General features: G+C 41.7%; 2 protein-coding genes across 3 annotated transcripts; both read left to right on the top strand.

Moving 5' to 3' along the window:
• The first annotated feature begins 28 nt into the window (after positions 1–28).
• aldh7a1 (aldehyde dehydrogenase 7 family, member A1) lies at positions 29–3,336 on the top strand. Of its 2 annotated transcripts, XM_076088038.1 has the most exons (3): positions 53–92; positions 1,222–1,254; positions 1,352–3,336. In XM_076088038.1, exon 3 carries the CDS (start codon positions 1,357–1,359, stop codon positions 2,983–2,985), a length of 1,629 nt encoding a protein of 542 aa, XP_075944153.1. In that variant the 5' UTR covers positions 53–92; positions 1,222–1,254; positions 1,352–1,356; the 3' UTR covers positions 2,986–3,336. The 2 variants fall into 2 exon arrangements, with proteins under 2 accessions (XP_075944152.1, XP_075944153.1); XM_076088037.1 differs by lacking the exon at positions 1,222–1,254 and having other exon boundaries at positions 29–92.
• Positions 3,337–4,982: 1,646 nt separating this feature from the next.
• On the top strand, positions 4,983–27,198 carry LOC142946608 (guanine nucleotide-binding protein subunit beta-4). The gene is made up of 11 exons (XM_076088040.1): positions 4,983–5,119; positions 9,993–10,088; positions 15,753–15,941; positions 16,390–16,428; positions 17,021–17,127; positions 19,469–19,532; positions 20,271–20,433; positions 21,065–21,131; positions 21,465–21,666; positions 22,078–22,294; positions 22,614–27,198. Exons 3-11 carry the CDS (start codon positions 15,885–15,887, stop codon positions 22,718–22,720), a joined length of 1,023 nt encoding a protein of 340 aa, XP_075944155.1. The 5' UTR covers positions 4,983–5,119; positions 9,993–10,088; positions 15,753–15,884; the 3' UTR covers positions 22,721–27,198.
• Positions 27,199–27,291: the final 93 nt, after the last annotated feature.

Consider the following 27,291-nt stretch of genomic DNA (forward strand, 5'->3'; position numbering starts at 1 on the left):
GTTCCGCTGTGCCGGAAACATAAAGTAACTGTCGTGACTGCAAGTACTCCCATTCTCAAGAGCGGACGTGGCCCTGCGCACTTTATATCAACGTGAGTGAAAAACTGATACATAACTAACATGAACTTACTTTTGATCATTGAAACGTTATATGCAAATAATGGTGTAAGAGTAGTTTTCATACATGCACGGTGATGTTAGTGAGAGGTAACCGCAGGACCTTGAGTTGCGGTCGTTTAGACTTAACAACATTGACGCTGATCTCGGCGACCATGTCACTCCATGCTGCTATAGTAGCAACACTGACATACTGATCTGTATAATCCGGAATCTCACAAACGCAATTATTGTTTTGGCTTACATTCAGTTATATTGTCGGGGACAACGCTCTAATTTTTATACCATAAATAAGTTAAAGTTTCGAAAGCCTCGTGGTTGTCCAAAGTTGGGTGACTTGCGCAAGCGCATATTGGATATGGTTGAGTAACTTGCTGGACATGTATAAAAGTCTGAGAAAAGCTAAGGGTATGTAACCCATAGACTATTTTGAATGAAACTCATACAACTTCAGCAATATTAAGTCACAGTCCTAATATGTGTGGCTTCTGTTAATTTACTTTCTGCTGTATACATATTTTTCATATAAAGTTGTCGTGCATTTTCACTATTGGTCTATTTTAGATATCAGAAAATAAGTAATGGAGCCCACGGTGACCTCCTCAAATTGCCCATTTAGTGCCACCAACAGTGCAAACCTCAAAGAGATTCTGCTTCATATTGTAGCAGATTAAGAACACCAGAAGATATTCACACCTGCAGGAGCTGGAACCAGTTGATTTTTGGTTCAATAAAATGATAAACGCATAACCGATCATCAAAATGTTTACAGATAAATCTTGTGTCTATCAATCAACTAATCAACTAAATAACAATGTCCGACACTATACGTGGTTTCTTTAAATACATGCATTCTTACAGGAGTTGTAGTAACCTATTTCTGTATTAGCAGTCTCTGGTCAACACCTGTTGACTGTCCTCATTCCCTGTAGCGCACGTGTGCAGTGGCCTATAACCCAGTTTAATAAGCAACTTCTTCAAGTTATATATTATTTTGCGAATAGCAGTTGATAAAATTGGAGCTGAAATGAATGAACAAATCCACAAGTAATTGGATTACTTGTGGATTTGTTGATTAACATACTTTTTTTTGGTAATTGTTAGTTGCCGCTCCAGACAGAACACGCTCATCTGAAGGTTGTGATGCAATTGCTTTGTCAGCTATCATTTTCTCAAATGTTCTTCAAACCTTTTTAAACTTGTAAAATAATTTTTAACTTTGATTTACTTCCAGCACCCATGCAGCGCTGCCTTACTCTGACCTTTGCCCGGCACAGCAGGCTCCTCTTGAGACATAAGTTTGCGTCTGTCCACTGCCAGCAGTCAGCAGCCATGTCAGGTCTCCTCATCAACCAGCCCAAATACTCCTGGCTGAAAGAGCTGGGCCTGTCTGAGGACAACCCTGGCGTTTACAATGGGAGCTGGGGAGGCAGCGGGGAGGTCATCACGTCATACTGCCCCGCCAACAATGAGCCCATTGCCAGAGTAACCCAGGCAACCATGGCGGAGTATGAAGAAACTGTCCAGAAGACGAGGGAGGCGTGGAAGATGTGGGCAGATATTCCAGCTCCCAAAAGAGGAGAGATTGTGAGGCAGATCGGAGATGCACTTAGAAAGAAGATTAACGTCCTCGGGAGCCTGGTGGCTCTAGAAATGGGCAAAATCTACGTTGAGGGAGTGGGAGAGGTTCAGGAATACGTTGATGTCTGTGATTATGCCGTTGGTCTGTCTAGAATGATTGGCGGGCCCATGCTGCCTTCAGAGAGACCAGGCCATGCCCTGATCGAACAGTGGAACCCCGTCGGTCTTGTCGGCATCATCACGGCCTTCAACTTCCCCGTGGCTGTGTACGGCTGGAACAATGCCATCGCTCTGACCTGCGGCAATGTCTGCCTCTGGAAAGGAGCTCCAACCACACCTCTCACAAGCGTTGCCGTTTCCAAGATTGTGGCTGAGGTGCTGGAGCACAACAACCTGCCCGGAGCCATCTGCTCCATGACCTGCGGAGGCGCCGATATCGGCACCGCCATGGCGAAGGACGAGCGGGTAGATCTGGTGTCGTTCACCGGCAGCACCCATGTTGGCAAGATGGTGGCCATGATGGTGCAGGATAGGTTCGGTCGTAAGCTGCTGGAGCTCGGCGGAAACAATGCGATCATTGTGTTCGAGGACGCTGACCTGAATCTCGTGGTGCCCTCTGCCGTCTTTGCATCAGTGGGAACCGCTGGTCAGCGCTGCACCACAACCAGGAGGCTGATGCTGCACGAGAGTCTTCACGACGCAGTGGTTGAGAGGGTCGCCAAGGCCTACAAACAAGTCCGCATCGGAGACCCCTGGGATCCCGCCACCCTTTATGGGCCTCTGCACACCAAACAAGCTGTGGATCAGTATCTGGCAGCTATTGAGCAGGCCAAGCAGCAGGGTGGTACCGTGGTCTGCGGAGGAAAGGTGATGGACCGCCCTGGAAACTACGTGGAGCCCACCATCATCACTGGGCTGGCTCACGACGCTCCCATTGTCCACACCGAAACCTTCGTCCCCATACTGTACGTCCTCAAGTTCAAGACGGAAGAGGAAGCGTTTGCCTGGAACAACGAGGTCCAGCAGGGCCTGTCCAGCAGCATCTTCACCCAGGATATGGGTCGGGTTTTCCGCTGGCTTGGGCCCAAAGGATCCGACTGCGGCATCGTGAATGTCAACATTCCTACAAGCGGAGCTGAGATCGGAGGCGCCTTTGGTGGAGAGAAACACACCGGAGGTGGAAGAGAGTCTGGCAGTGACTCGTGGAAGCAGTACATGAGGCGTTCCACCTGCACGATAAACTACAGCAAAGATCTTCCTCTGGCCCAGGGAATCAAGTTTGAATGAAGCCTTCAGGTTGTTTGTTGTGTTCACGGAGCCCAAAAGGAAAACACTAAACATTAGACATTTGTTATTGCATTTTTGCATTCAGAAAGGTTAGTTTGAATTTCAACAAAACTTAATATCATTTTGGATCAGTTTAAATTCCCCTGTATCAAATCTATGTAGATGGTTGTTACTTCAGATATACATCCTGGTTTGAAAATAGTTTTGTATTGAAGTTCAAATATTTCCCCCCCTAATGTTGGTGTGCACTCTTGTACAAGCACTTGGAAAGTGAGTTTGAGGGCGAGATGACTACTGGATACTGTATACAGTGTAAAAAAAAATAAATCTTGTCTTTTATTTTGAAAGAAACTGGAGTGGACTTTCTTTCATTTCTAGATTAAATCATTCTTTGCAAATAGCATTTCAACACAGGCTGCATTAATATACTGTACTTTGCATCTAGAGCACCCTTTAAGAGTCACAATGGGCTTTCCAGACAATAAATCATTAAACGTAAGGCTTGATGTTGACTTGGCCGGTTTATTCTTTGTAAACCTTCATAAAGATGATTAGTGTCTATAACTTGGACCATTAAATTCATGAACATCAGCACATTCGTAATTTTTATGATCGTTAGTTTTCACTTGTGTCACTCAAGTATAATTAAAAGCCACTGATGTAGGCCAACATTAAATTATAATGCTGTTATTGATAGATTAAGGGGAAAAAGTGTTCAAATGAATTTGTGAAAGAGATACCTGCTTTTCTCAGACTGAGGTGAACCATTAACCTCCATACAGTTCTGATGAAATCTGTTGCATGTGCTACAACAACACAAGGAGCCTCATTTTGGTTTCAAGTACTGTTTATTATTTGGTAATCAATTATAAGTTCAAAATAGTATATACAAAACTAAACTAGAGTAGTCTATTGTCAAAAAATAATATTAGAAAATTTGAAGCACATATTTATTGTATTTGAGCCAATGGACTCTTTAGTTTTACTGGTGGTCATTGGTTGGTTGTTATTTTCATAGTAGTGCATAAAGGTGTCTATTGTACCTCCAACTTGATCATGATTTTAATAGTTCTGATGTAAAGATTGAGTTCTATATTTTCAAAGGAACCCTCATTATCCTCCAAATGTCTTTTTTTCTCAGCAGGTGTTTTGATTATCATAGTAAGAAAAGCACAGGTGCTTTTAACAATGGCTCTGCTCTATTCAAGTACGACAGTGAGCCAGCATGCACAATGCTAGGACCCTGAAACGGTAGCAGCCAAATGGAATCCAGCCATCATTCATTTGATTATTTACGCTGGTACTTTTACTCGTGTGAGATGTCAAAATGGCCTCAGAAAAACCAGACTATTGTTGAAGATTCTTATTTTAGAGGAGGTTCATACGTCTATCGTGCTCTATAGGAAGTGCTTGTCTAATACTCTGCCAAACGTGTGTATGGGTTCTGTGTCAGCAGGACTTGCCAGTGAAAAGACACATTTTTACAGTTTTTGGCAATTTCTTTAAAATTGTCCTTTGAAGAAGCACCTACAGCTGACCTCGTCTGGGATGATCCACCCCCTTACCTTGACTTCAACCCAGTGCATGCTGGGACAGCCTCCAACTCCCCTTTACCCTGAATTCAATGAATTTTCCTCAATATCAGGAATTCTGCAAGCAAACTATACCTACATGCAAAGTGGTGTCCTTTTTTTCTTTTAAAGGTGAGCTGTACGTATGTACTACACTGTACTGTAACCGTGTACTGTAGATGTTTTTACTTAACATGAAAATGTTTCGTAATGAACCCTTCCAGAAACACAGGATTTTTAGGATCTTGTAATATGTCGCTATAGTATTGAAGAGAGAAACTGTCTCTTTAATAGAAATACTACTCCATCTCCCATCCTCCATGGACCCCATATGCTCACCCTCCCACTCAGCAGCTCTCTACCTCATACTCCAGCTCTGTCTCTCTCTCTCTCTCTGTCTGTCTCTCTCTCTCTGCATTTACTGCTCCTCCTAGCAGCATCTACACTCGCAGCTGAAAGGAAGAACTGAAACGACAGCGCTCTGTACGACTCACAATCCATGCCATTTAGGACGTATGCAGAAAACGCCCACTTCCCCTGCTACTCATCTGCACTGGAGAAAGGTAGAAAAGCTTTCATTATTTTTGAATAAATTGCGAGTTTTTGCTATGCATTAGTTTGCACCTTGTCGGGTGTTTCCTCTGGATTCATTCGTGATTCACTGACTGCCACAGCAAAATAACTGTATATTTTGGTAAAATGTTCATGTAAAAGCACAAAGAAGCATAGTATGGAATAATATTTTTATTCTAACAAAGCATCAAAAGAAGATCTTAAATCTGCACTAAGAGCATCATTTCAGCTAAAACAGAGATGGGTGGAGCCCAAACTAACAGATAAGCCACCGCTGTAGAACTACAGTAACAGAGGAAACAGTGGTGACCGTGGTATTCTGGTTGTGAGCTCGTCGAACCGATCTGGAGCTCTGGCATCAAGGGTTGTGCTTGCTTTTCAGGAGGGAATACCTTATCTTGTGCTCTGAACCTGCGGCGCACCAAAATGTCAAGTCAAAATCTTTGTGTCAATAAATTAATGATCGTCTGGTGGTGATGCAGCTGGAACGGGAGGCATTTAAAATGGGTGGCATTGGCACATCAGGGTTGTTCCTTACTTCCTTTAATTATTTTTCCCATACATAACTTGTTTGATTCAGTTCTTTGGAAACTCAGATTGTAGTAGTTCATGCTTTATGTTGCTTGTTGCCACCCCCATTTACAGAAGTGTTTGGGATTCCCCTGGGCTGAAACACTCTCACTTCTTCTCTTTGCACATTTCCTCTGCAGCTTCTCCTGAAACAAAAAAACTAAAAGCTTCTGGCTTACTCATTCTGGTGTGGATTGGCTCATTAATCTACATTTTGACGAGTCAATGGTGCTTTTATTCGGAGCATAATACAGATTCACATGAAACATTTGTGATGTTGCTTCTTTAGAACACGATGCCTTTCAGTGATTTTTGAATATTAAATATTACAATTACCTTTTTAACATTATATATATATATATAGACACACACACATGAATTTTTATATAATTTATAACATGCATGTCAGTCACGATAAATCATGTGTTCTGTTATATATGTTTTTGTGCCGTATCCCATTCCACGTTAGTGGAGAAATATTTTATCTTATTCTATTCTCTACGTGAGACAAACAGGAATTTGAGATGCCCCGATAGCGTGACTCCAACACAACATGAGAGGCATTATCACAGAAATGATTAGGGCTCTTCACCAAGCTGTGACAGTCTCTCATGAGCCAACAACAGCGCTGAGATTGGACAAGAAACTGACACAGGGACCGAGTAAACTGCTGGTAGTTCCGCTCTGGGCTTAACACATGGTGTGAAGGGATCTCTTCTGAGGAGCTACACGTGAACGTCACTGTGGATCCTTGTGACGTGACCAACAAAAGGATCTGCTGGGTATAGTAATGGCTAATGTGCATGATCTCTCTTCCTTAAGTTTAGATACAGCGCTGAACAATGTGTCCTTTAAATAGATAGTTCATCAGCAGTGTTTGACTCAGGATGGATCATTTCAATTGGGCCAGTCAAGCCCATGTGGTGCCAGTCAGCAAGTAAAACCCTGAAACTGTCAACATCTATTTTCCTCATCACACAGAGAGAGAGAGACGCAGAGAGAGAGAGAGAGAGAGAGAGAGAGAGAGAAGTGGTGGCGAGCCCAGCGAGGCACGCATATTTTAAGTCACTTTGCACTCTTCAAGAGGGCCCTTTTTTCAATAATCCATTATGCATAACAGCTCTGGCTCTCCCTGGTATTTCTCCTACCTTCTTGACGTCAGTTGCCATTTGTGAGGGTTACCCTGGCAACGGCCAGCCTCCCCGAGAGATGTCTGTTGGATAAGACAGCCCTGATAAAGCCTTTTAAGGTTCTACTGTTGGTACACCTTTTAATTGCCTTTGATACAGTGGAAGTATTACATGGGGGGTCGTCGGGGCGCATCACCACATGTGGGAAAAAGAAATTGGGAACGTGCAGATAAAAATAGGCATCGAGGAGCTGACGTCCCATTATCTCCACTTGATTTGATCACCCACATATTGGGCTCATTTTTGAGCAGTCGTGGGAAACTGAGTTGGACATGATGGATCTATCTTTGGCCTCCATTACACAAAGGACACATGTGTACGACCCATTTTAACAATGTGACACTGTAGTGACGAGATAATCTGCAAAGACTAAATAAAGCATCCGGCTCATTGCGATGCCTCTTAACAATATGCGGATGAAATTATGAGATAGTACGAAAAGATCACATGTCATCCAAGTTATTTATGTAAAGCCATTGAACCCTAAATCCCCTCTTGCATGCAAACTTGTCCGTATACAGATTGTTGATTATTATAGTACATTTAAATGTATCATTGCAGCCAAGGCCATTGTGATTTTGCGTCTATGCAAAACATCAGACGGCAAACAAGAGGATGAAGAAAACTGCTGTCTACAAATGCCAACCTGTTATTAGTTTTTAGGCTCGTATACACGGTAATAACATGATATTATGTGATATTAGAGCCCTAAAACCTCCCTCACATTCAAATGACTTCATTCAGCTGCCTGACTGCTACTGTACATTACTGCACAACCCATGCTGAATTTGCATCAATGCAATAATGTCTCATTCATGGGCAACAATAGTTGAGATACTGTACACGATACCTGTTCCAGGAGGCTATTTATAGCCTCTCCAACATGTGTGTCTTTCTCTTTTTTTTTCAGACACCAGGCTATCTATCGATGTGCTATTTTTACAGTGTCAATTTGCTCCCTCCCTCTCCTTTTGGTTGCCAAGCAATGGGCCAAGGGACCTGATTGGCCAAGGATGTGCATTTGGACACCTTGACTCTGATTCTCAGCTGTCTTATGAATTCTGTATTTTTGAGAGGCAGAGGAGTTGACGCCTTCTTATGTAGGTTTTTTTGAATTTTTTTTTATGTGTAAATCAATCAGTAATCCAAAAAGATGTCATAACTACTGTGAGGATGTAAGGACTCGTCTTTTCAGATTTGTGGTTATGATTTGGTTTGTATCATCCAACATCTCTAACTTGTATGTGAGGGTATTCAGCCATATGTAGTGAATTATAGGCTAGTTTGGAGGAATTAATAAACTAGTTCTTGTTTAGAGAACTGTCCAGAAACATGATTAACACATACTGTACATGGCTGTATATAATAATGTATTATATTTTGATAATTACCAATTTCCAGGCTGCACTGATGACAATCCAACCACAACATGCGTTTCTGCTATCATGCTAATCCTAATCCTCATAATGTGTTTCGGGGGAAATTGGTCTGACACACCTAAACTACTGCTGTGTGAGTGAATTCAATTAGACTTAATCTGACCACATGCCACTCCGAAAGGAAACCAAGGGCTGGGCAACTTTCATCTTCCCTCCATTGATTGTGGCTCGTGCAGAGATATGGAAAAGCCTATCCCACAGCTCCCTTTCATTGGCCCCATTAAAAATTCATCCTGTCCTAATGGAGAGGTCCTTTTCAATGAGCCCACTGTAGGCCAACCGTGGTGTGCCAGGGTGAGACTTGGCACGGAAGTCTCCTGGCACAGTCCAAACCTTACACCTTTAAGTTTGGATTTTCAGTGGTTGATCTTCACCGTTCTGTATTGTAGTTTTTGGATAAACTGTAAATTAGTTGAGTTTCAATAGTGTAGCAACAGAATAAACTGCTTCTGTTGTAAATCCCTTTGTATTCATGACTCTTGGTACATAAGATTTAGCTCTTAGATTTTCCATGATAAGCATTTCCTGAATTTCTTAATTCATTAACCTAATTCATGGTTTTATTCCCAGAGTCCATGGTTACATCTTCAAATGTTTTGTGTTGTCCGATCAACGGCCCAAAAACCAAAGATATTCTGTTTACCAGAAGACAAAGAAAAGCAGAAAATATTTACATTTGAGAAATTGGAACCGGTGATTTAAAAAAAACAATTCTTACAAAATAACGTAAATATTATCAAATTAGTTGCTGATAAACTGCAAATGATAGTTGCTGATAAACTGCAAATGATCAACTACGTGATTTATTATTATTTTTGCAGCTCTATATTATTTTTTTTCTGAGATTTTAGGGCTGCCACTAACAATTATTTTCTTCATTGACTAAACTGTTGTTTGGTTTATAGAATGAAATGAATTAAAATGCCATGGTGACATATTTAAATGACCTGCCAACCATAATCAATTTACATAAACATTTTTGAATAGCTGCATTACTACCACCTTTGATGTTGTATCTTCATGCACATACAGTTTGATTGCAGCAGGCTTCTTTGTACTTTGACTTGCAAAATGATCACCTCCAGCTTCTAACACCACAACAGTAGATTCTCGACTCTCCTGGTTTTTCACTGCATTGGTATTTGACTAAATCAAAGAGTGTACATTTTGACTAAATTTCGTCTTTGCAAATCTGAGGTGAAGGGTGAAGTCCACTTGAATCACTTCTACTACTTCAGACTTTTACAGGTCTGAAATTTGTTTCCTGTATCCCATTCGGTTCCTTTTTGTTGAGGGGGCTGACGGACCGTACCATTTCACCAGCAGGTTCCACAACCCGTTTCAGAAATGTTGCCACGCTGAAAAGAAACGGAATGACAGATTATTTTGGAGTAATAGCTTCTACATAAAGTGATTTATAAAGAGGCTGGCATTCTATAACGCGTTATATTTGTTAGAAAATGCAAATGATCGATCTATCGACCGCCACGCACCCCTCAGCGTAGGCTGTTGCCATGTTCCCACTTTCATGGGTGTGGTGATTAGCTTACTTGGTGAAAATTTTTTAGTCTAATCTGACCCGAGTCGCGTTCGCTTATGCTCCTTTTAAACCGATTAAAATTGTCTTAAAATTAACACACCTGCCTTTGCGATTTCTCTCACAGCTGGGACCATGGTTGTCGTGTGAAAACGGATCGGTGTGACTCGGATTGAAAAGGAACAGACGGAGCCAAAAAAAAAAAAAAAAAATCCTGTTTCAGGTAAGGACGTGTAGTCTTGTCTTGATATTTTCGGAGGCGTTTTTATGCGATTTCCTGCTTTACGCACGGAGGATTCAGTGTGTTTAATATTGGGGATGAGATACAGAGAATGCCCGCGGGTCTAAAATGCGGTCTGTTCTGTAAGCAACAATGTAGCTCTTGACATAACTGTTCCCAGGCTACTATTGCCTCAATGCTGGGGTTTTTCTCCCCCCCCTCCTCTCTTTAAGCAAATCTGAAAATTCACTGCTGTACAAAACGCGGCCTTTTTACAGGCTGTCAAACGGCTCTTACGCGGAACTACAGGGGCCAAACCTCTCACCAGTGGGGACATATCTGTTCCTATTTTATATATTTATATATATATATATATATATATATCAGCTTTCTCATTAGTGGTTGCACGAAAACCCTGCGCAGCTTTTCTCTTTTCTTCTTCTCCATTTTCCATTAAATATACATGTCAGTGCGCCTTCAACCGAGCGGCAACTGGTAGCGTGACGGGGCGCGAGGCTCGTGCAATGTGTTGCTCGTATCGGAAACGTATTCAGCGAAGATCATTTCGTAAACATGGTTGATGCATTGTAATTTCACCACCGACAGTCCCGTGTGTTTTTTTTCCATACGATGTAGCTGATGGTTTCCTGTCTCTGTTGACAGTCAACACGTAATAATAAATCAGCTCAGTGGGTTGTTCAATGGTGACTTATAAACACGAGGAAGTTGCAGTTTTTAATCATGTATGTTATCGATCTACAGCTTATCTGGGTATGGTTAGTACATACCTAGTACTTCAGTATTTAGTATGGTGCTCTCTCACATAGTGACCTATTAAACTCAAAGATGGATTGTATTGTGATTGACTAAAAATGTCATTTTAAATATAAATGTATAGCCTACACTGATCATTTAGAATGGTCAAATGTTTTTATAATCGCTTAATTTTCAATGATCCAGCTGAAATTCCAAATCTTCTCTGGTAAATTAAATATATGGGCTAAACAAGCCATTTGAAGACGTCACTGTGGGTTCTGTGAAATTGTGATATATTCACTATCTTTATAAACAAGTGGTAAATTAAATAAAAACATCAGATAAATAGATGATGAATGAAAACAAAAAATGTGTTTGAGCCCGACAGCCAGGAAAAGGCAACACTGAAAACTGTCCTCACAATAATGATATTGTGTGTCGGGCGCTTCGGGGTGGGCGATGAAATATTCAGTGTATCCATATAATTTATTAACTTATTGTGGAAAATGATTTTCTCAAAATCAGAACAAATTTGAATTGTAAACAAACTAAAGCTTTGTTTGTTTTGAGAGTATTGCGAGCCAAAAAGTGCAACACAGCTCAGTGTATGCAAAGTCACATCACCTATTCACTTGATGTCTAATGCGTGTGCCACATATTGATATTATGATACTGATTTCAACTATACCACACAGCCCTAATTTGCTGTATCTTCAAGCTCTACATGTTCTTATTTGTACAGCTGTATGCTACCAAACGTATGCCAAACCTCAGAGAAACTATCCCGTGGTAACGGCAAAATAACAGCCGTCAGTTTTTATAACTGCACCCATTATACACGAGCAGAAAATCTCCACGTTTCACACAAAAGGGTCATGGTTCACTTCAGATTAAGGATGTCAACTGTTGTTTTGTGACTGCATATATGTGTAATTCTGTAACCGTCTGGTGTAGGTGGGGTGAAAGCTGTGATCAAAGTAGGTCATACAGTCATCAAACATTCATTCACGGCGTTCCCTATGTCATAGGCAAAATAAAACTTTTACCTCATCATACATGACACATGAATGATGTAATACGAACATCAGCTGACGAGAAGGAAGACATGCGGCCTCTCACCAGGTATTTCCTCCATTCTCCGAATGTTTGAAATAGTCGGTGGGTCACCTGAACAAGTTCACACCGGCTGGAGCTGCCTTGCAGCATTCAAGAGTTCACTTTCTCACACGGAGCCGTAAAGAGTTTCGTGCCGATCCGGTACAGACACTCATGACTTCTGATAGTGTCTCTCGGACAGAAACTGTGAAGGTGAGATCAGGCGTAGGTGTAGGGACTTTTTTGTTGTTTGATGTTTAATAACATTTAAAGTTGATCATCTGACGACAATAACTGAGCATATTCGGTGTCCTCGAAAGGTATATTTCATAAAATAAAAATGCGTTAAGTCGATGAGCTTGTGTATAGAGGCTGATGTTTAGTTAAAAGAAAATATGTCAATATTAGTTGGACATACGCTGGTAGATTTTACATTTGTCACAAATGAAACACTGGGAACAGACTTTGTCTCTAAAATATGAAACTGTAAGGCATCAACATGTCTTAATAAAGTGCATACATTTAGTAAATGTTCTGTCCATTCTAACGGGAAATTCAAAGACGTACTGTTGTCTAATTTTCTAGAATTAGATTTGGATGATGATATTAAAATCTTACTGTAAACACTGGTGTTAAGTGCTCACAGTGGACTACCGTGCAATAATTTGATTCGACCTGTTCAAAATGTTAATTCCTTAACTTCCTGACCGTTTCATGGTGTTGGGCCCCCGTGGCTCTGGGTCCAGCTGCACTGACTGCACCTCCTGCTGCTCTGTTCACCAGTATGCGTTCATGATTGAGGCAGATGTGACTTTCTACTGTATGTGACCCCGAGGGAGCACAAGGTCTCATTGACCCATTTAAGTTCAACACAAAATATGCTGCTCTGATGGGAATCTTCTCCAGTTTTGACGAATACAAACACTCCTGGACTTTACTGTCTTCTGGTTGTATACGTTTCCTGCTGAACATGTACTGTCACTGAGTCAGCTGTGACACACACACACACACACACACACAGTATGCCCTGTAACAAATATATTGTGACCGAGCTTCATTATGGGAACTAGAGACTATAGCGACTTGTACCCGACAATGACTTTACTATGGAGAAGTTAAGGAGATCTCTCTGTGTGTCTCTCTTTGCCCCTGAGTGGTGTGAAAGTGAAAGGTTGTATGTGATCAACAGAATCATTTTTACAGTAATGTATAACCTGGATTAAAACAGCAACAACAGCTAATAACATATTGAAAGCTGGACCAGATGTAAAAACAATGCTTGCATAGACAAACATCTGTAAACTAATCTCATATATATATATAATATATTTTAAAAAAAAGGAAATTCCACTTCAGGTCATTCCCTCTATTAATCCATTGATTGTGTGATTAAAGATATTAAGTTTAGCCATTTTGGTCAAAAAAGGACTTTCATGATTATTTTAATCATGCTGCATATATTTTCATAATATGCCAGTACATTTGGGCCATATAAAGAAAATACTAAACAAACCAAATACCTCAATATCAATATTGCAACAGTATTGTATGGTTGACCATCGGTGCTTTCATAGTGAGATTTTTGATAAATAGTCATCAGTAATGTGAATATGAAGAGTCTGAGTCTGATATTAGGCCTCATATTACAATATCAATATAACATTGATATTTTGCGCAGCCCTAAGGGAGATTTTCAGAAGACAACTATGCGTACGCAAAGCCTTTATGGGTGCGATGCTAAGGGGCAAAGTGTGTGCACAGATATGCCTGTTTCTGCCTTTGTGCACCTTTTTGAACCTACACAGCTTATGCAGACGGCAGGTGTTTGGTCCCAGTTAGGAGGACACATTAGTTTCCCACTGGCTACTGGGAGCTCCAGCACGGGGCTGAACATGTTCGATGGGTGGTCGGTTGCTTGGTGTCAGAAGGGCTGTAGCAATTCTAGCCTCCCCTGGCCAGTGTCAGAGACCCAACTGCGGTGGTGCCAAGCGGCACCATCTACTGTAGCTGGCAGCCTCATACTAAACAATGGGCCGCTCCAACACACAGCTCTGCCTTTGTCACTCCTGATCCTTGTGCCGTGCTCTGGGCCTGTGTGGGCCCGGCTGGTTGGCTGCATGACTCCAGTCACACAACAGAAAAGACCCAGTTTCATGGCTATACATTTGTTCAAGGTAGACTTTATCTAGTCCTTTTTGTAGGGACCATTTTTCCATGTGACAGCCTCTATTGGCTGTGGTTGGTTACATCAGCAGTAATGAGAGTCCTGTTTTAGTTTCTAAATGACTAAAAGGTATCCACATGTAAACAAGACCATTCATGAAGCCCTCCTGCAAGTCACTACCATGGCGTGCCTAAAATCAGAGCTGCCAGTTTCATCCAAACTGATGGGATGACGTTTTTCATCGTCATCTTCCATCATACCTGCGTCATGTTCCACCTCATCTCTCTCGTATGCTTTCGTTCCCGACACAAGCCTCAGGCTGAAAACATCGATTCTAAAACTATTTATCGGCGTAGAAGGTTATACCCGGTGTTTTTGGTCGTCCACAAGGCGCTCTGTGTGACGTGGCAGAGGCGGAGAGTATAATGAATCCTACGGCAGTCATATAGAGCAGCACCACATCACAGGCGAGCTGACGCTGAGAGCCTCTCTTCAGGGGGGTTGCGTCAGCCGGGAGGAGAGAGTGACGTCACTCCCAGGCAGCTCAAAGCATTGCAACTCTCGCTGCCCCCTCGATGCCTCGTTACTGTCAAAGACCTCCTTGGCTGAGACAAGAGTCCTCGATGAGCGGTCCAAAGCCTCCTCTCGTGTTTGCAGAGCAGAGGCTTTATGGCCAAACAAAGCGAACCCGAGAATGTGAAAGAGTAGCTCTCCACACATTCACAGTGTCTTTATAAGGCAATTGTAGCAGCGTGGCCATCAAATCATCGTCTTAGTTACTTATTTGCTATTTTGTAAAACGAATGGGGTTTTCTCTTGTGGTGAATAAGTGACTGGGGCCAATGGTTTTAAAGCCTCTGCAAAAAATGAAGATAAAGCACAAACGACGTCCTCTTAACATTAACATGATTTCCTGTGGAGAGGAAGGGCTGGACTCGGCGTAATTGTTGAATTATAGAAAATGGAACTGAAAATTTAATCTCGGAGGGTTAGACTTCTGGACAGCAGACTGTAAAACAGCCTGTAAAACGAGGAGAGGGGGTTGGGGGGGGGGGGGGGGGGGGGTGGTCCAAACATTTCTGAGGAGTGTCTAAGTGCTTCGTGACCCACATTCAGGCTCCCCAAGGTAAAGGAAGTGGCAACTCGCACGTTGAGCGTGCACGCATGCGTGTGCACGTTGAGCGTGTGCGCTCAAACAGATCTGACATACCTAACCGAGACACGCATTTAAATACATGCTCACATAATTTACACCCACCCACAGATGAATATATACACATACTTTATAATATTTGGACATATTGTCAAATAAATCCTCCAAATCTGCCCATTGTCCTCTCTCACACACACACACACACACGTAAATTCGGGGCACTTTGGGGCGGGCCGAGCAAACGGCGCAACGAACAACACAAAAGGCTGATTGAGTCGGGAAAGGTCAGCCGGGCTCAGATGGCCTTTTGAACCAGACTGGGGGTGTTTGCAGAGCCAGGCCACCCTCCAGGCCCCCACCCAGCCCCACCCTTTGCAGCACCCTCCTTTGGTCTGAAACCCATACAGGATACCTATGTTTGTCTGATGGAGGACTTCCCATCCTTCTCTCTCCGTGTGCCTGTTGAACTCATAGTATTTCTGTCTCTCTGTCTTTGCAGGTGTCAGCTGGTAAAGCGTGGCTGTGTGAGTGTGTGTGTGTGTGTGTGCGTGTGTGTGTGCAGGCACGTGTGTGTTCCCAGCCCTGTCAGTATTTGGAGTGGAGTGTGGCCTGAACAAATCACAGAAGGACAATGAGCGAGCTGGAACAGTTGCGGCAGGAAGCCGAGCAACTACGCAATCAGATCCGGGTACGGCGACACTCTATTTTGTGCATGTGTTTGTCTACATTTACGTATTTGTGTGCGTGTGTGTGTGTGTGTGGTTCACTTGTGTCCATCACATGGGTGCCACTGTCTGTTCACTGGAAGCTGTGACTCACACAGTTTCAGATGAGACAGTGACACACTCGACATACAACTTGTCAATCAGCCACCTCCATTCTCGTGCAAATTGCATTGTGGGAACTGATCGATAAATGTCACTTTGCTGCTGTGTGATCATTCTGTGATCATTGGGATATTCAGTTTCTGTGATGAGCAACAACTCATGGCACTTGTTTAGACACTTATTTAGAAGTAATTCTTGCAAAAAGTTTGTCTTTTTGTTACATTATTTCCGTGCGTTTGTCTGTGCAGTGGTTACATGCGTTACGCTTAGCTGGTCAACATGATTATTATGGTTTTTGTTGTCTTGCAGGATGCCAGGAAAGCCTGTAGTGACTCCACTCTGTCACAGGTAAGACTTCCTCTCCACATGTAGAATATTGTGTGTACATTCAGCGGTGTATTCTCCTCAAGGAGGGAGTGTTCAAGACATGTAATGTTACTCTAAATGGCCCAAACCATTAAGAATATGAAACACATCTGTATAACAAAATTGAGGTTGCAAATTTTCACAAGGCACAACGCTCGGGTGAGCCGACTAGATTCACTAAGCTTTGGCCCATTAACTAGTAATGTAGTCTGTTCTATTCTGTTGGAGTTTAAGCCACATGTGGACAGCACTGAAGCTAGGTAAGACTAGTGAATGAATACATGTACTGACTACCTTTAGTGTAAGTCAATGGCTAATCAAGGTACAAGTTTTAAAATGGGCATTCGAAATTCCTCAGCCCATCTTTATTTACACACACACAATCCATATTAATACTCGACAGACATTATACACTAATATAAGCTTTACTATTCTTTGCCATGGTCCATTGTTGAGCGACGTTTGTCTGTTTTTGCTGCCTCAGCTAGCGTCCAGTTGGGGGGGGAATGTGTTGATGATAACTGTGTGTGGGCCTCGAGTGACACTGCTGACGCCATTTCCTGTGTTTTGGCAGATCACAGCTGGTCTGGACTCAGTGGGCCGGATACAGATGCGAACGCGACGCACTCTCAGGGGCCACCTGGCCAAGATCTATGCAATGCACTGGGGGAGCGACTCCAGGTAGAGTAGTAATTCTACAGACAACCCAATTATTAGTTCAGAGCAGGATAGGCAATTAACCGTTTTATACGATTTTTTGGGGTCTGATTCATGTTTTTATTGTGCGTTTGAGGCATTAAAGAAAAGAATGATGCAGTTTTAAACCCTCAGATTATCGTCAACTTGTTTTTAGATGTTCAGCATAGTATATAATTTTGATGCCATGGTTGGTGTAGGTTTGTTTTCTTCTGTTGTGTCGAGGTTACTTGCTTGGTCGTTTTCATTCAAAATAGTCTCTTTTTTTTTTTTTTTTTTTATCCCTGAAGACACTGAAGCACAATTCTATGTAGGTCTTATTAATTAACCTACGGTGGCCCTCAGGGGACAAGTGTCACAGAAAATGCACACAAAGAGATGTTAACTATGATCACCACCGTGTAGTCAATTTAGTTTTCTAATTTTATCAGGATTATATGAACTTTTGAAGGTCATTTCTGTCACTGCTAAGAGTTTCTAGACTGCTAGTTTCAGCATTGCGACTGTTAGCACTACAGCTCTAACTTTCAAGATGTACGGTATGACCGGCATCGGCAATAAAGTGCCACCAGCAGACAGCATGCAGGTTTCAGGTCCAGGCAAACATGGACACACCTTCAGCCACAGTGCAGGACCTTTACAATAAAATCACCTGTCTGGCTTCATCTCTTTTTTTGGAAAATTGACTTGACGTTTAATTTCTCACATTAGTTGTAATACCACCAACTTGATTGTCGATATCGAGGCAGTGTAGCATAACTTCAGTTATGGCAGCAAATCAGAACCAATTACCAACTCTCCCTGCAAATATAATCCAAAGATGGAGGGGTTCTCAACTTTGTATATGACTGGTATTATTATTATTATTTCTGTGTTTAATATGTCTGTGTCACCCTTATCTTTCTCTCTGTCCATCTGTCTCCCAATGCAATGCACTGGGGCAGTGACAGCAGTCCCAGGTGTGGGGCTTTACTACTACCAGTACCACTACTACTACTACCACTACTACCACTACTACTATTCTACTAATACGACTAATACCACCATAATTGACTGTCACTACTGTCACCTCCACTACTACTGTACATGTGTCTTAGTGCTAGCACTGTTTTACGCCCTCACTTTGAGCACAGTAATGATATTAGCTGAGCACAGAGACAGTCAACCAGCATAGCTTATTTAATATTTACTTAAAGATGCAGTTTGTAAGATCTCAAGCTTTTTTTTTTTTTTCTTCTTTTGTTTCCCGCAAATGTTATGATGATCACAATGAATCCTCTCGTCCAGATTGGACTGCAAATGTGCCAGCTCACATTGACTTGTCACTAAATTTAGAACTTACAAACTGCTTTTTTAACCGTTTGCTGCAATTATGAGCACCAAGAATCATATTTTCCCAATATTATGCATGTAGTGCACTGGTCTTTATTCATAGAAAATGAGCTGGAGGATGGCATAGACAAAAAGTAGTTTTGTTTTTATAGTAACATTTTGTTGATTTTTTAGAAATCCTCGATCACACACTGTGTTCAAGTAAATTTAGTTTTCTCTTTTTGTCACCAGTAAAACCTACTTGTATTGCCTGCAGCGGATGATGCATAGGCTGTTACATTACGTGATTGTTCTGTTAAGTGTGTGTGTGTCTGTGTGCGCACCCACCCAGCACCCTCTGGGTGACCCTGCAGGAGGCCTGTGTTTATTTTGTATACAGCCACTGACATTTTAGCGAGATGGCTCTCCTCCTGATTGTAGCATAGCACCGTCAAACCACTTCCTGTCCCTGGATCGGCAGGGACACCCACCAAGTCAGGGAGGGGGGGGGGGGGGGGAGGGAGGGGCTCCAGCTGTTTTGGCATCTGTACCACCTATAACTCTAATTCTGTACCGACTATTTCTACTTCCACCATCCTCTCTGCATTCCTTTATGCTGTCCCTTCTTGCTGCCCCACCCCAGCTTCTTTCTAGTGCTTTCCCAACTCCTCAGGCTTCAACCTCCCACTCGACAGTAGGACTTTTACATAACTGGGGTAATGAATATTACATGGCGTGGGATATTAAAAGTGGCTTCCCTGTATGAGGAGACTTCCACTAGGAGGGGGAGGAAGAAGAAACATGGAGGGAAATGGACACTGGTAGAGAAGAGTAGAGAGCTCACGCTGAATGCTTTTTGACAGAGCACCTTATACTTATTCAGACGGTATAGCACAGTATTCTGTTAGGTGGCTGCTGGCTCTCATTGCTTGTAATGACCAAGGTGCATGTACCTTGTGTTTGTTTTTTAAGTGTGTGCCAGATGTCATGCTGTTCTTAACTTTTTTTTCCCCAGGTTACTTGTCAGTGCCTCGCAAGATGGAAAGCTTATCATCTGGGACAGCTACACGACAAATAAGGTGAGATTAGTGATCGTCAGTGATAGGATGTATAATATGTACAAGAACAGGTAAAGTACATTTAGAAGTGTTCTGCTCTCAGTAATGTGCTGCTCCTGTCAGACTCCACTGACCCTCCTCTTGGAGAGATTCTTTGACAAACCGAAAACTGTCCAGATGTTACTTTTAGAGTACAGGCTGTAATTTATGCGCCGGCTCTCTTGAACACAATACTGTTGTAAATATGTTGTGACAAGCCAACATCCAAATGACAGCTATCGGGCTGCCTGGAGGTTCTTTATGTGTTCATTTAATTAATCTGGCTGGTTAAATAGTGAAAGTAAACACTCTCTTGACGTTATTTATTTTTCATAAAACCTCACCACCATCTGAACCTCTACTACTTAAACTATATGAAGATAAGCCGAGCAACAAACCACCCCAGGCTGTTTTGTGCTGTCCTCTTGCACTAAATATTAAGTTAATATCATATTATTATATCATGATATAATTATGTTACCATGTTGGTTATTGGCATCTTTTGTAACCGCGCCACCCAGACAAATGGAAGAAGGCCTCCTTTCATTTTTCTAAAGTACTGAGATGAAGTGGCAGGACTTTTTTGTCAGCTGATGACCTAACAGTATCATCATCATCATTTTGGATTGAAACAACATTAATTGACCTTTTTAAAGCTCAACATTGCTACTTTATTGTATTTTTAGTAAAGAAATGCTTCCCGACTCTCTTCGTCCTCAGATGCATGCCATCCCGCTGCGTTCTTCCTGGGTGATGACGTGCGCCTACGCCCCCTCTGGGAACTATGTGGCCTGCGGAGGCCTGGACAACATCTGCTCCATATACAGCCTGAAGACCCGAGAGGGCAACGTGCGTGTCACCCGTGAGCTACCCGGACACACAGGTAGGCAAGAAATAATATGGATAAAAGCCTATCGTTGGCTGGACTCAACAGAACCAGTAACCCTGAGCATTTTTCTTTTTATTTCTATACTAAATAACTAGTTACATTTTTCCCAAACTGTAATTTCAGATATTGTGCACAGTTGGCTTGTTCAATGAGTTAAACAATGGAAAGCTACACAAGCTGTTATTTTCCAATGGATCTCATGTGTTTTTCACAGGCTTATTTATATGCATGTCTCTTGGCGCAAATATGTTCTTGAAGTGTTAATTTCACATTTCACTTGCCCAGATCTGTGTGTCGGTTTTGTCTTTCCCCGCAATGCAAGCGTGATGTAGAGTAGAACTTTGCTCACAGTGCATTTAATTAGTCCTATTAGTACTATTTTATCATGGTCAGAAGTTGCCTTAATAGTAGTTTCACTGATGTTCTAGAGCCTGCACATCCATGAAGGTTTAGGGACTTGAGTGCTACTGGTTAAAACTTGTATACGGCAACATTGTGAAGAAGGACAAGCACAGCAGTAAACATTCAGTTGTGGCAGTCCAGCATGCGAGTAGTTAACGAGTAGAGTGCCTGACTAGACAGGACAGAGGTCTCCTTATCTGATGTTGAAGCTGTTTGCCTCCAGGTTACTTGTCCTGCTGCCGTTTCCTGGATGACAACCAGATACTGACCAGCTCCGGAGACACCACCTGGTGAGCAACGACCCTCTGCTCTCACCTGCACAGCTTAAAGAATTAATGGAATACCCTTTGGGTGGATTTTACAAAAACACTTTGCTCTATAGCCTGAAATGTGTGAGACTAGATTCCCACGGCATAATTCTACAGAGTTGTGTAAAGATGCATATAGACATAGCCCTTCAATAATTGCACTAAAATTGTAATAATTCACATAAATCAGAAAAATCGATTAATACAGGAGCTAGTATGTCCTTCTAATATGTGAATGTTTTCTTTTAGCTGTTTGTGTAAAAACATTTATTGTCTCAGTGGACACACCTAACCACTACCTCCCTTTTCTTGTAGTGCATTGTGGGACATAGAGACAGGCCAGCAGGCCACTGTCTTCAGCGGACACACGGGGGATGTGATGAGTTTGTCTCTCAGCCCGGACTTCAAGACCTTTGTGTCAGGAGCTTGTGACGCCACCTCCAAGCTGTGGGACATTCGTGATGGCATGTGCAGGCAGTCCTTCACCGGCCACGTGTCCGACATCAACGCCGTCACCGTGAGTACTGCAACTTCACACACACACACACGCGCACTCTGCAGGAAGAGTGTAGAGATGTATTTGTTTGCACAATAAAACAAAGCAGCAGAAACACAAGTTGTGCAGGTGAGATTAAAAAAAATAAAAATAAAAAAAAACCTGTCGGGGCTTATAGGAGGAATCTCACCTCAGTAAACATTGGATGAATGGATCGAGGACTTCTGATTTATGATTCAATGTCGCTTGTTTCTTGAAAATTTAAAATCGAACTGAGAAAGAAATATGAGACTTCAAAAATGCACAGAGGTCTTATTAATGATTCATTTTTGTTCACTTAACTGTTTTGAGCTTTTCCAAGTAGCAGATTGCTCTTCATCAAGCTGTCCTGACTGCTTGATTTAGATTTTTTTATTTTTTTTTCTCCCGCAGTTTTTCCCCAACGGGAATGCCTTCGGCACAGGCTCAGACGATGCCACCTGCAGGCTGTTTGACCTGCGTGCCGACCAGGAGCTGATGATGTACAGCCATGACAACATCATCTGCGGCATCACCTCCGTGTCCTTCTCCAAGAGTGGCCGACTGCTCCTGGCCGGCTACGATGACTTCAACTGCAACGTCTGGGACACTCTGAAAGGCGAACGTGCAGGTAAATGATGCCTAAAGTGTGGTCACTTCATTTAAAAAAATAAATATTATTAATAGCAGATGAGCCCACTCTTGTTTTCTTGTTCAGTGAGAAGAGCAAAAGCTGCACATTCTCGGATATCGAATTTTCTGCAAATCCAGTAGTCGACCAATAGATTCAACTCTAATATCAAGAATGAGTTGCATCCTGGAATGGATATGAACAGACAAATGAGTAGCAAGTTGAAATTGAAGAAGCATGGCTGTAGTGTGAACAACGACTGTGTTGCTGAGTTAAAGTGACCAACCTTTGATTCTGATTTATTTTCTCTGACCTCCAGGTGTGTTGGCCGGCCACGACAACAGAGTGAGCTGCTTAGGGGTGACAGAAGACGGCATGGCTGTGGCCACCGGCTCCTGGGACAGTTTCCTGCGGATCTGGAACTAAACAAAACCTCTTCCTTGTTGTACTCAATCACTGCCCTCCAACTTGCTCCCCGCAACCCCACCCACCACATATCCCAACTCATCTGCTGGGCTGGACCTGAGGGGTGGACTGTCAGCCGAAATCCTCTCAACTTAACCCCCCCCCCCCCCCCCCCCCCAAGTTCTCCTCTCTGCTGGTGACCCGCCCACCTGTGAGAAAGTACCAACTCTTTCTACCTGTCCAAGTGACGTATGTTATTACCCAGCCATCACACAGAAACATAAATAAGAACCTTTCATTAGAGTTGTCCAATCAAAATCAAAGAAAGAGATGAGTTAGAAAAACTGAAGGAAAAAAGAAAGATATTGCCCCAGTACCAATTCTCTTCTAGGGGGCGAGAAAGAGAATCTTTTACCGTGTCAAACAACAAACAAGATGAGCGTTGCTGTGTAATATGTAAATGTATATATAAAGACAGTATATATGTATAGCATTATGTGTGTATATATGCATAATATATGCATATATAATGTGTATGTATATATTTTTGTAGTTTATGTCCCACCCTTTTTTTATGATTTTGGGCGGGGTTTATGGTTTATTTCTAATGTACATATTCACATTACCACTTGCCAGAAACGTATATTTTATCCTGTGTGTACCAGATTGAGTGTCGGACAATTTAGACACGGCAAAGTGTCATAATTTAACCTAAAAGCCTCCTTTCATTTGATCATATTTCTGGTACTTGCTGTTAAATCAAGCCCACTTGTCCAGCAACAAAAGAGGATTTAGCAAGTAAACAAAAACAATTTCCAAAATATACACTTTGGCCCAGCTAAACTCACTTTCCTCAACTGTATGTGTGTGTATTATTGTACAGGCAGCAAGCGTAATTAATGCATCCTGTATCTGCAAATTCATGTGACTGACAACACGGCCCCTGGCATCCCTCACCACAGTCTTTTCATTTGGAAGGAAACTACCACACTGCTGTGATAATGATTAGAGAGTGTGCTTCAAAACCAACAACTGCTGTTTTTAGTCTGGATTCAGGTTTAGCTCCAAAATACAAAACTGGTGAATTTCAGGCTAAGATAGAAAACTTTATTTAAACGGAGGCCCTGCCTTGGCCTCTACTCACATGGATTGTGGTTTCAAATCCTCGACATGCTGAATATCTGAAAACCACATTCATGCCATGCAAACAGCTGTGTGATATGATCGATAACCCAACCTAAATGGAGGTGTTGCATCATAATATCACCCGTCAGCTGTAGCCTATAGAATCTACTTTTCCGTAGAGTTGAGATGAGCATCTCGAGTTGCCCGTACAAATGACACTGATGGAGAAGAAGGGCATCGCAGAGAGAGAGATGCGCTCTCCTCGAGCAGAAACCGTTTTCTACCTGTGAGCATGTAATGGTGCTGAGGCCTGTACGGACAAATGGTAGAGCGGCCTGTCGTTACGTGAGGATATTTAAAGGACCGTAAAAGACAGCAGTGACTCTGAGGACTAGAGAAAAGATGTCTGTCAGAGCTCGCCATGTCATTTTTCTCTTCTATTTTTGTTTTTCTCTCTCAAAGCGAAGGATCAATGAGTCCTCTTCGTCGTCAACAAGGTGTGAACTGAGTGACTGCATGGAACTGTAATCATGTTCGCTGCTCCAAAATCACACCAGTGCCACCACAAGCCTGTAAAAAAGAAAAGTTTAAAAAAAGTTTTTTTTTTTTTTTTAAAGGGTTTTAACACTTTTTTTTTTTCATCACCAAAAACATGTTATGAACTGTTAAATATTGCTTGTGAAGAAAGTACACTTGGTAGACAGAAATGTACACTTTAGTAGAGAGCTATACATGCACTCACAAACTAGTACAAATGTAAACCATTGAACACATGTGACTTATTTACCCATAGAAGTGCTGTCTCTGATTTTGAGTATTTTCTCATCACACATCTTCCATTATTTTGGTTCTTCTAAAGGCTTAATTAAAAAAAAAAAAACTTTAAAAAAAAAACAATGTATGTGAGTTGGACCTATCCATCGGCTGTCTCAGGTGCCTATCTCTGAATATAAACATTTGACCCACACGGGCTAGATAAAGGAGGGTTTGTGCTCCTGTGAGATGTGGCACTATTGTGTCTCCATTCTGCCTTACGATACCATTCACAATAGAAGGTAATACTAGCATCGACTACAGTCATTTTTTTCCTCTTACTATTCCTTTTTACACACTGATCAATAAGAGAGATTGCTAATTATTTTTTTCTTTTCCCAACAGAAGCACATTCTGATACTAGTGAACACTAAAAAGCATGCTTACAGAAAACCACGCAAACACATGCAGCTCCATACTGCTTCTTAAAGCTTTTTATACAATTCTGCTTTCTACTATTACCACCGCACACTACCACTGTAGTATTTATTTAGGTTCAATCGGCTATCAATGAAACCCCTCTATGGCCTACCGTGATTCTAGTTACCTTTTTACGTTCTTAAATGTTTTAGCTGCTTCTACCTGGCTTTGCATTAATGAATCCATTTTGAGAGAATGTTAAAAAAAAATAACAGTTATAGTTTCTAGAATGAGAATATCTTTGAGGCGTGTAGGATGTGATATGTATTGCATATCAGTGGGGTGGTGGGTGGTGGGGGGCGGGGTGAGGGGTGATTTGCTGATGTATGTGGATAACGTATAGATCTAAGTGTTACTTCCTTATTTGTGCCATTTATCCACAGGCTCTGAGCTGTGAATTGAAAACTAGTCAATGTGACAAAAAAAAAAAAATAAGAAAGTTTGCTCACTTTACTCAAGTGCCAGCTTTTTCCATATCCATCAATTAAAGTCACATCAGTTTGATTTTAAACCCAGTCTGTTGTCTGACCAGAGCGGTGTACTGCTTATATCTGAAGATGGGTGTTTGTGATTATTAAGTTAACAGTGCTTATTAGAGTAACGTCTATCAGCGGACGTCGGATGTTCATGTGTCCCCAGATAAAGATGAAGAAATGTATTTGAAGGAATAGGTTGATATTTTGTTTGCTTTCTGGCAGTTAGATAAGTAGATTCTACTCTCGTATCTTTTTGGTAAATATAAGGCTACAACCAGCAGCCTGTTAGCTTAGCTTAGCATAAAGACTGGAAACGGGTGGGAAGCAGTTTGCCTGGCTCTGTCTGAAGCTCACTAATAAATGTTTATTTGTTAAGCAAAATACGTTGGAAAAAAACCCCGCCAATTCCATAGAAACGCCAATTTCACCTGGCAACTGGTCAGGCCCAAACCCTAAATGTTGAATAAGCATTTTTACACAGTTTTTGTACATGTTAAATACAAAAACGTGTTAATTTGTGTGCTCAGAGATGCTGCTAGGCAGACGTTAGTTGAACAGAGCCATGCTAGCTGTACCCCTCTGTTTCCACTCTTTATGCTAAGCTAAGCTAGCCGGCAGCTAGCAGTAGCCTTTTAAGTCATTTGTTAATGGACAGAAATGAAAGTGGACTCTTCCCTAACGCTCCTCCAGAAGCAAATAAGTATATTATTTTCCAAAATGTCAAACTATTCAAATACAACCCACCCTGTTCTTTTATGACATTAAAAGCTGTGTAAAATTGAAAAGAAATGCACCATTGCCCTTAGTAGCTGAAGAGGGGATTGTGTTTATTTCCGATATTCAGCAGGCAACCATTTCCTCGCTGTGTGTGTAATTCAGCAGTATTCGCAGCTGGAACCTGGAATAGTAACACTTCTACGTGCCTGTGCAGTTCACTCATTAATCAAAAAGGTGCTTGACTTCATTAAATTTCACATTATGTTGTATTTACCTGAAGTCTCCTCCAGTTTATTCTCTGAACTATACAACTGATATGGAGCTGTTGAATCAACTTCTGTGGTGTTACAAAATGTCGACATTTGATGCATTTACAGTATTGTCTCAAGTACCAAGATCGGTGACTTCTTTGAATCATTGGAGTGGAATGTTTGGCAGTAGTTTTTTTTTTTTCTTGGTGTAAGTTGCCATTCGTCACCCACAGTGCCAACATTTAACTTCAAAGAGCAGATGTGAAAAAATGTTGCTGCTGCACAAGTTCAGGCAGTATTTTGATGGCCGCATTTGCACGATTCTCCAAATTTAATATCTTGAGAAAAGAAATGGAAAGTTACTGGTTCAATGACACCCTACCACTTGAATTGATTGTCACATGATCACCACCACGGCACCATCACCAAATAATGCACTGCCCTTTGACTCTACAACCTACTGTTCTGACATTTTGATTTTATTTATTGTTTTATGTTTTAAGCCAGTAAGGACCAGGGACTTGGTGCCATGATAATTCTCTTACAATGCTATTGTGTGAAATTATAATCACTTGTTATGGAATAATTTTTATAGTCTTTTTCACACCAGACCTTTTTTTTGTATTTGTACAGTGGCTTGGTGATACTGATATGTTGCCATGAGTTATTGTAACCAATAAAAGCTTCTAACCAAGAATACAGATCCTCAACCATTTCCTTTTCAAAAATGTCGAGACTGTATAATGTCTAAAAAAAACTATGTACAGTATTTTCCCGTTTATAGAAATTA

The sequence above is a fragment of the Anarhichas minor genome, unplaced genomic scaffold (genome assembly GCF_050575085.1).
Source record: "Anarhichas minor isolate MPS153535 unplaced genomic scaffold, ASM5057508v1 ptg000010l, whole genome shotgun sequence".
Taxonomy (NCBI): Eukaryota; Metazoa; Chordata; class Actinopteri; order Perciformes; family Anarhichadidae; genus Anarhichas; species Anarhichas minor.

Coding starts and splice junctions, on each gene's coding strand:
- aldh7a1 (XM_076088037.1), top strand. CDS start 1,357: ATGCAGCGCTGCCTTACTCTGACCTTTGCCCGGCACAGCAGGCTCCTC.
- LOC142946608 (XM_076088040.1), top strand. CDS start 15,885: ATGAGCGAGCTGGAACAGTTGCGGCAGGAAGCCGAGCAACTACGCAAT. Junction 17,128..19,468: donor CACTGGGGGAGCGACTCCAG/GTAGAGTAGTAA, acceptor TTTTTTCCCCAG/GTTACTTGTCAGTGCCTCGC. Junction 22,295..22,613: donor TCTGAAAGGCGAACGTGCAG/GTAAATGATGCC, acceptor TCTGACCTCCAG/GTGTGTTGGCCGGCCACGAC.